Source organism: Berghia stephanieae, chromosome 5 (assembly GCF_034508935.2).
Source record: "Berghia stephanieae isolate SIO BIC M18660-M18661 chromosome 5, UCSD_Bste_1.3, whole genome shotgun sequence".
Taxonomy (NCBI): Eukaryota; Metazoa; Mollusca; class Gastropoda; order Nudibranchia; family Aeolidiidae; genus Berghia; species Berghia stephanieae.
In genome coordinates, this window is record NC_088364.1 from 13,985,361 (window position 1) to 13,995,360 (window position 10,000).

Consider the following 10,000-nt stretch of genomic DNA (forward strand, 5'->3'; position numbering starts at 1 on the left):
GATTTTGTTACTGGACGTGAGACTTTAACTCTTCCGTTACCGATCGTTTTCAGTATTTTCCCAAAATGGCAGGGTTACACAGCAGAAAAATTGGTTTTTAAAAAGCTCAAACAAGCTGTATACAAAACAACTTTATGTTCTTATTAAATAAACAAAGATCATTCTTCAAAGTGTGTGATGTACAAAATAAATCTGAATAAGAACAAAAGCATATTGTGTCGTAACAAATGTTACGATTTTGTTGTAGGTGGTAAGGAGAGAGTTAACCCGCGACCATAAACCATCGCTTTCTATGGCTTGCTATGGCTTGCCTTTGGAAAGAAAAAAAACTGTATGTGAGTGGCATTATTATTTTCTCAGCCATCGGCTCAAATACCTTCAAGGCCTATCGAGATTTTATCAATTATAGCATATTGTGAATAAAACAAGGATATAAGTTGTCTTCCCATAACATAACACTTTTCTTCAAATTTCGGATAGAATTTAAAAACCTCTGACAAGCTGTGAGTCTTCTGAATTCATCAATAGTTGAAGTAAAAATAAATTTGTTCAAATTGGATTTTTTTTAATATAAAAAAAAGAAGTTATGACAACGCACGACATTTCCAAGGATGAGCAAAAGTTCAATTCGTCCATCCCAACTATTAAAAGATGGATGACAGACCGTGGAAAGAACGGTAACTACATCTAATGACAGGTTTTGTGAGGGAGATTGAAGAAAGCCGACGTCACTTGACAGAACAATTTTAACATTATATTTTCATTTTGGCCAAACAACTTTTTCGTCAGATATCGATCGATTTAAACGACATTCGACTGGATAGAAAGTCTCAAACGGAAGACTATTAGAAGTCCCAGGTTTGGCAAATCGAGGATCATTTAATCCATCGATATTTCAAGTTAGATTTTTTTTTTCTGGTTAAAATGTAAATAAAATGATTGATCTGTCGGAATAGAGCAGTACACACTATTAATTTGACGTCAATAGCTACCTGGTTTGAAATATTATCATTATTAGAATTATATCGATTTACAAACGTCCATGCTCGAGTGATACAGTGTCTCATCTTGTGACAGAGTCAAGCGATGTTGAACGTGGTCAGTGGCGAGATTGGATACATAACAATTACACCAAAAATTCTGGCTCCGACGTTGTGTTTAAGTGTAAGAAACTTGACTCCCGTTTTAATCCACTAACTAAATGCAAGTGTGAAAGAGCATTTGGCAATATATGATTGTAACGGATATCGTCGGAGTGCGGCTAGAACAAAAAGCTCGCCCAACAAGCAATTTGTAACGTATGAAGTGGAATTTTAGTTCCAGGTGGTCTGCCTAGGAAATGACCATAGCATTGTAAAGCCAATTGAGCATCGTTCTTTAGTTGAAATGCTCGAAATGAATGCCATTTCTATCCATCTATTTTTTTAATTTTCTTATTTGTGTTTATTTCTTTTAAATTATAGATTCAACCGCCGTGAAGCCTCCAACAATAAAACAATATATGAATATTCATTAAATCTGTTTGACTATTCATTTCATCTCACACAATCCTTTTAACAATCTTCAGCTTTTGGTAGTCGAGTGTTTACTTTTATTCTTTGAATTTCGGATAACGGCTGAATGGTATGAAGGATACGAGTCAATTAGTTTTTTGGTCAGGCCAAGGGTTGACAGATTTTTTCAGTCACGCGTTAGGACTAACCCACACCGGAGACTGACTCCGACGACCCGGCACTGCCGTCCTCTGTCGTCTTCCGGATAAATACTAAGAATAAAGAGAAGAGCCGCTAGACCTACCCATACCAAGCACCCGACGTCCTCTGCCGTTTTCTTTTTCGAGCTTGATATGGGTAGGTCTAGCGGCTCTTCTCTTTATTCTTAGTATTTTGTCCGTGCCCGACGTCTTTAACCGGAAGACGGCAGAGGGTGGCAGTGCCGGGTTGTCGGAGTCAGCCTCCGATGTTGGTTAGCCCTTAGTGGTTTGGTTACCAGTGTAATTGGTATCCAAACGCAAAACGATCATTCTTTCTTTGTGCAATGTGGCGTCTTGGCAACTGAATGCGCATTGATTGCCCATATTTTTAAGGGTTTAGGCAACAATCGTTATGCAATTTGAATCGTAAGAGTCAATCCAAAATTTTTTTAAAAACACTGGCCTATTCCATTAACATTGAAATTGTATTCATAAACGAAGAGGAAGCAGACGGCGGTATCGACTTAAAATATTATTAGAATATCGATTATCACGACTTTCCCGAAAGAACCCCTCGCGGCTTAAAATATTAAATTCAATTTTTTTTTAATTTATCTTTTTTTCTTTAATATTTTTTTTGGATTTGACGATCAAATGGCATCTTTGTCCACAATAACTGGCGTGGAAAGAGACGGTAGTATCGGATTGAAATATTATGGTATCGATTACAAGAGGTGGTTCTCCATTGAGTTGAATTATAACTCGTATGCCTATTGCCTTGTGGATAGGTAGGTCTCTAGTTCGAATCTCCGTGATTTTTTTGATTTTTTTTAGTTTAAAGACAAGAAATCTAATGTGTCTGTACCGTAACAAAATCATATCCGAGATAAAATTTCAAGAATATGTGAAAAGTACAGTGCCAAATCAAACAAGAAAAAAATACAAGAAATGGAATGATCTTTAAAAAATCAGCATTTTTTTTTGTTTTGTTTTGTTTTTTGTTTTTTGGGGGTTTATTTTGTTTGTTTGGGTTGTTTTTTTTTTTTTGGGGGGGGGGGGGGGGGGGGGTTCTTTTTTGCTGAATTTTGTATTGTCGGAATGTTTTAGTAACGATATTCCGTTTTGTTTACGACCTCTCTCTCTCTCTCTCTCTCTCTCTCTCTTTCTCTCTCTTCTCTCTCTCTCTCTCTCTCTCTCTCTCTGTGTGTGGTGTGTGTGTGTATGTGTATGTGTATATGTAATGTTTGTGTGACCGTCTGTGTGTTTCTTTTTGTATTTCTCTCTCCCTCTTTTTGCTGAATTTTGTATTGTCGGAATGTTTTATTAATGATATTGCGTTTTGTTGACGACCTCTCTCTCTCTCTCTCTCTCTCTGTGTGTGTGTGTGTGTGTGTGTGTATGTGTATGTGTATATGTAAAGTTTGTGTGACCGTCTGTGTGTTTCTTTATGTATTTCTCTCTCCCTCTTTTCCAATAAAAATAAGAAGAACTAGAAATTAGACTAGTATTGGAATCAAATTGAATGGTAAACGACAATCACACACGTCCCTTGGGGTACATTTCTATCCTACCAATAACAAATCACGTCGTTTCCATTGGAAATGTTTTGTTTTGATTGGGATAACAGTTCCATGACGACTGTAAAGTAGATATATAAACAAAGTAAATAGCTACTATTCGTACTTGATTAGACTCGTCACTCTTGTGGGATCAATCACGCAATCAAACAACAACAAAACCATTTTGTCTTTACGATAACACAGAAAACATTTACTTCCAATAACAGACCTGCCTAGTACAAGATACACGAAGATTCGTAGAAATACGGTTTATTGGCTCCAGCTACAGAGCTAGCTGCATAGGTCTCTTTGACTCAATAAATTTTGTTGAAAAGGAAAGTTTTGCTACTTAAAAACCTATTTTCAGGACTTTGGGGCATAATTTATGGACCATGCTGAGAGCAAATTGTTTATTTCTAAAGCTATTTAACGTGAATTTTTCTTCTTTTGTTTCCCTTGCAAACTATGAATGTTTTAAATTTCAAGTATGTCACCTCTGCAATACTAAGATAATGTGACCCACCGTCTCTAAACGGTACTATGTCGGGATGACCAAGGTTCCGAAAATTCAATGTATAGCCTTAAACTTGGGCTTAGTTTCTCGTCGCTACAGAGTCGAGAGTAAATACTAATTTGGATTACTTTTTGCATTGCAATCAACTGGAAATTCAGAATTGTCATTATTGCATTTCTACATTCACTCATCGGGATACTATTCATCACGACATAATACCGTTTGGAGATGGTTGGTGACAAATGATCTTACACTCTCAAGTAATCAAGTAATTGGACTCCATAGAGAAATCAGGAGAAAATGTGAAGATTCAAAAATGATCAGGTTATTGTTGTTCTATGAGGCTAACAAGACGGATATTTTCCTCTTTAAAACACTAAGTAAATGGGGGAGAACAACTTGAGCTTTTATATAGCGCAATATCCACTAAATGTGCTCAAAGCGCTTTACAAGGGGTCCCTGACCAAAAGCAGCAAGTAATATGTAGAACGATATTATGACGCGATATTACAATTTTTTTCAACAGAAACAATGCTGTTAACGGCCATGTACTCATTTTTACACCTGAGCACAGTAAGAGAATGTGAGTAAAGAACCGTTTCCAAGGACTCAACTATGCGACGAGCGAGACTCGAACCCATGACCTTCCGATCAGAAAGCTAGTGTCATACCACAAGACCACATAGTTGCACCAGCCACATCATACACCAGTGCTTGCTCCCAAATTGTTCACTCGGGCGAGCGATCTGATACTGTTGGACTATATATTATTTTTATTATTATTATTATTATTATTATTATTATTATTATTATTATTATTATTATTATTATTATTATTATTATTATTATTATTATTATTATTATTATTATTATAAGGGTGTCGGGGATCAAGAAGTAAGTGTCTCGTTCTGTAGAAAAGTTATGCAATACTAAGCGTAGTCAGCGACCGGATAGGTGATAATGGTTGCCGATTACAGGCGTTGTGTCCTTTGGGAAGACACTTAACACAAATTACCCCAGTGGGCTCAGGCATGAGGGAGTACTTACCTGCCTTAAGGCGGTGACGAATATTGTACGAGTGCGTGTATGAAAAGGACTGGGCGCCTGTGAAGCAAATTGCACTAGTAATTTAGTTCCACATAGCCTACTTGATTGAGGGTGGGGGTGGGGGGGGGGGGGATATACACTTTCAAAAAGGTCCTTGCTATTTTTAGCAATGACTATGAAAAATGTTTTTTTCTCTTTATGAGGAAAACTTTTGTCGAAAATCAAAGCCCTATCTCCACTGAGTAAAAATGTTTTTGAATTTTGAAAATCCATTCATAAATAAACAAGTTATGGAGTTTCAAAGGTGTCATTTATTTGGATGACCCGCAAAGAGGAAAAAAACGCGAAAATATGGGACGCTTTTTCGGCATTTTTTTTCGACCTTTGGTTGTATCTTGCGTAATAAGTGGATTAAAAGATTGAAACTTGAAGAGCAAATTAGGATGGTGTTTTGTAAAATACGGGAAAAGTACTCGTCATATTCATATGAAATTTTACAACCAAAAAGAAGAAATGTTCATGTATTACCTTGTCAGCGACAAAACCTCCACGCCCGGCAGTTTTAGAAATATTGTACTCCAAAGAGTAAAAATCTTTTTTTAACAGTCTTCTGGTAATCGCACGAGTTTCGTCGCTTGATATTATCTAAAATGACCTTTTTTCTAACTGTGTGCCAACTTTCAGTCATATTCATGGATAAACAGCGTCGTAATTAATTTTTTAAAATAGCATATACGAAACGGCTTCGTCCCATATTTTGACGCGAATTCGGGCACTTCTTGAGCGAAAAAGAGGCCCAAAGATTTGTGCGGGATAGTCATTGCTATATTTATAAATACCATTTGTTTTTATATCGCGCTATATCCACTAATCGTGTTCAAGGCGCTTTACAAGGGGGCCCTGGCCAACAGCAACACGTAACATGTAGGAAAAGACATGACGCCTGTTAGGCGATATTACAATTTTTTCGGACAGAGTCAGTGCTGTTAACAGCCAGGTACTCGTTTTACGCCTGAGAGAATGTGAGTAAAGTATCTTATTCCAAGGACGCAACTATGCGCCGAGCGAGGCTCGAATCCAGGACCTTCTGATCCTAACGAATAGAAACGCCCCATGACTCGTTCTGTGACCGACCGCCTGCGACTCTTTGTCCTACTTTGTTTTGTTTTTTTCTTAGATTACCCATTTTAAAGCTGCTTTAGAATCATTTAAAAATCTACCACTATTTAATTGTTTTTCGAAATCGTAATAAATGAGAAGCGTCCGTGGTCGACTGCCACTTGCTGAAACATCATGTGACTGCACATGGCCATCCAAAACGTTGACTCCTCAGCACTCACCAGCGACAGATTAACTGACCGGGATTTTCTATTGATCAACGGTAAACAGATCAGGGGAAAAGATATCCGGTCATTTTCGCTCTCATGGACTGTGAGCAATCAAAATTATAACCTACTCAAGTCTAACGAGTTTAGAACAAAACGTGAGATGTCGTAATGGCGTGGCCTACATTATATATAGAACAATACGTCAGTGGCCTTTATTGTGTAATTCAACATACCAGTGCGTTTCACATTGCTTGGTTTATTTATTCATTTATTTATAGATTTATTTATCTATCTAGTTACCCGTTCATAAACCTTGAACATGTTTTTTAAAGGGTTTTACGGCGCTTGCACGTGTAAGACTTGGCCATCCAAAATGGTGACCTCTCAGCACTCACCAGCTACAGAATAACTGATCTAGATTTTCTATTGATCTATCTATCTATCTATCTATCTATCTATTTATTTATCTCTCTCTCTCTCTCTCTCTCTCTCTCTCTCTCTCTCTCTCTCTCTCTCTCTCTCTCTCTCATACACATATTCACAAACACTACATATATTATATATATATATATATATATATATATATATATATATATATATATATATATATATATATATGAGTGTTGGTGGGTACTTGTAGGTACGAGAGTGCTCGATAACTTTGGTTAGAGCTAATAAAAAATATAAATGGAGTCACTCACTTATATGGCCGAAACACATGTTCTTGTGAATTCCATGTCGTCAGTTGACGCTGACCACTGACGACGTGGAATTCACAGAAATATGTGTTTGGGCCATAAATAAGTGAGTGACTCCGTTTATTATTATATATATATATATATATATATATATGTGTGTGTGTGTGTGTGTGTGTGTGTGTGTGTGTGTCTGTGTGACAGAGAGTAAATTATGTGGACGAATTTGTGTACAAAACCCCCTTCCTTGACCTCCCGATCCCTATTAACAAACAATGCATGTTATGGATCAACTTCTGCGGTTTAAAAAATACTTATTATGTCCAACTTTTTATCCAATATCGCACAAAACAGTTCTATCAAAAACAATTCATCAAAGTGTGTCTTTGGTAGGGTAATATTGGTGAAGCCGCTTTAGTCCTGCTGCATATTATGTTGATCCTCCTCAGTCTTTTTACACTTGACCTTGAACCTATTGCCGGGGCTCATTTGGGGTGTGTATGTTTCATGAGGAAAGCACTCCGAATATGAACTTGACGACGATGGTAGTGATGATGATTGAGGTGTTGATGGTGATTTTGATGATTATGAGAAGATGTTAGCCCAATTTAATTCATTTTTTTGTCTCTCTTTATCTCATCTCATCCTCCCCCTCCTCCCCTACTCTAGGTTGTTGAGAATCGTCGTACATCCCACGACTCCTTTATGGAGTATGCCCAACGTCACGTCCGGACAGCCACGGCAGTGGCGACGGCCCACCACAATGGGAACCGCTCCAATCTTCAGCACCGGCGCGGCACCGCCCATTACAGCAAACGCATGCGGCGGCGGCTGGTCTACAAGAATGGTGAGGTGAACATCACACAGACCAACATCCGCAAACGGCGCCGGAGATACTTGGCTGACATCTTCACCACTCTAGTAGACATCAAATGGCGGTACAACCTCATGCTATTTGCCATGGCGTTCACGCTCAGTTGGTTGATATTCGCTCTGATCTGGTGGTTAGTTTGTTTTTCTCACGGCGACTTAAATAACTTGGAGGACGCGGACAGGAAACCGTGTGTTGAAGAAATCAAATCATTCACGTCCGCTCTTTTATTTTCCATCGAGACACAACATACTATAGGATACGGGACGAGACACACCACAGAAGAATGTCCCGAAGCCATCGTCCTCATGATGTTTCAGTCGTGTTTTGGAGTTATATGTCAAGCTCTCATGACTGGTATAGTCTTCGCTAAATTATCTAGACCTAAGAAACGCGCAGAGACGCTCATGTTCAGTAAAAACGCCTGTATTTGCAAACAGGATGGTGATTTGTGTCTTCTCCTTCGAGTCGGGGATATGCGTAAGTCGCAGATCGTCGAAGCTCACATACGTGCGGTTCTCATAAAAAAGAAAATCACCAAAGAAGGTGACGTGCTTCCCCTGTTTCAGTTCGATGTGGATTTAGGATTTCACGAAGGCAGGGACAGACTATTCCTGGTTTGGCCTGTCATCATCGTCCACAAAATCGATGAGGACAGCCCGTTCTGGGAGTTATCACCAGAAGATCTTCTACGAGAACAGTTTGAGCTGATCGTCATTCTAGAAGGAATCGTAGAGAGCACTGGTATGACCACCCAGGCCAGGAGCTCTTATCTTCCAGGGGAAGTTCTATGGGGACACCGATTTGAACGACTCGTGACATTCCAGAAAGAGAACGGCCAATACCAGATCGATTTCTCTCGCTTCCACAACACCACGCCGGTAGATACACCCAACTGCAGTGCCAAAGAACTCGCCGAGCTCACAGCGGCGGGTCAAGTTCCCGAACATACTTTTAGTGGAGTAAGACAAAGTGTGCCCGAGGAGGATGAGGAGGAGGAAGAAGATGATGACGAGGAGGATGAGGAGGACGACGACGAGGAGAACACGTCGCTGGCATCCAAATCTGAAAGGTACTGCCCTTCCCGCAAAGGCGGGCTGTTCGTTTTCAAACGGAACGGTCTGACCAAAACCGAGTATTACAGGGACGATTTCGTTGCTAGTCGTAATAGAGTCACGAGTACGGATATCGATACTCAAGACATGTTCGAAACGTTTTTATGACGACGAGTCGAATCAAAGTCGAATAATTCATTCGATTATCGAATGGAATGAAGGTAAGAAGAGGAAGTTTCACTCCCAGTGGCAGTTTAAAAGTCATTATATGATGCGTCCCACTTTCTCAAGCTGGCTAAAATTATAGTTACAATGAAAGTGAATCATGGCTCCGCGTTGTCAAAGATGCAAATACTTTGGGCCTTTCAGGTTTCACCTCGTCACCAACATGATAAATCTTTAACAATGTATTTTATATGTGATTCTATCCAATTACGTATAGAATGGTTATAATAATAGAAAAGTTGAATCGTGGGTGTATGTATACATCATGTTCACTTTTATTGTTATTGTTTATCTATAGTATTGATGATCAAGGAGGAAACCGAATTAGCCATTCTATTCATCTTTGAAATTAATCAACTGAAAGCCTTCATTCACACTCATCGTTGTTTACCAAACATTTTCCCCTTTTCCAAGCTGCAATAATTATAGCATCAGCAGTGGCAAGGGCGTAGAGTAGTGTCTGTCGGTGAAGAGCCAAGATCACATTCGACACATTGTGTCATATTGTTAACCCTCTAAGAACGGAACGTAAATTCTTTCAAGGCGACAATTCTGGTTATAACTCTATGAGAGCTAATTTTTACCAAGAGAGGATTAACACAATACGTAAACTGCTTAAGCGAGGGCTGCATTTCTGTTGCTGCTCTCTTGGCAAAAACAAAAAGATACTTATGATGTTGATTGGGATAGAATTAGAGTCCGCTTGAAAGCGTTATCAGCGATGATCATAATGATTATCCACTGCCATTACAGTGTCCGACAATTGCAAGAATTATACATGCGCTATGTCATTAATCTCTCCTTTTTATCTTGCTTTATTCAAATTGCTCTGTTGTAGAAAAAGTTCCTGGAAAAAAAGCAACTGGTGCTCTTCATTTCACTCTACGTTAACCTATATAAGATTGAGCATAATAATTGAACTCCATGGGTTTTAAGAATATCTTAATATCTTTCAAATTGCCATCCTAATATTAGGGATATTAAGCATTTTCCACTACATTTGTTAAGAGTCC

At 38.7% G+C, this 10,000-nt stretch overlaps 1 protein-coding gene across 7 annotated transcripts in view; it reads left to right on the forward strand.

Annotated features, from left to right (window-relative positions):
• The window catches only part of LOC144972444 (G protein-activated inward rectifier potassium channel 3-like), a 335,160-nt gene that overhangs the window by 302,856 nt on the left and 22,304 nt on the right, over positions 1-10,000 (forward strand). For 4 of the 7 annotated variants that reach the window (XM_078913620.1, XM_078913622.1, XM_078913621.1 and 1 more), the window contains one exon: positions 7,506-9,028. In XM_078913620.1, coding sequence (XP_078769746.1) covers positions 7,506-8,930 — 1,425 coding nt within the window. In that variant the 3' untranslated portion in view covers positions 8,931-9,028. Of the gene's footprint in view, positions 1-7,505; positions 9,029-10,000 lie in introns of those variants that run through there. The other 3 variants (XM_078913625.1, XM_078913624.1, XM_078913623.1) reach the window with 1 other exon arrangement.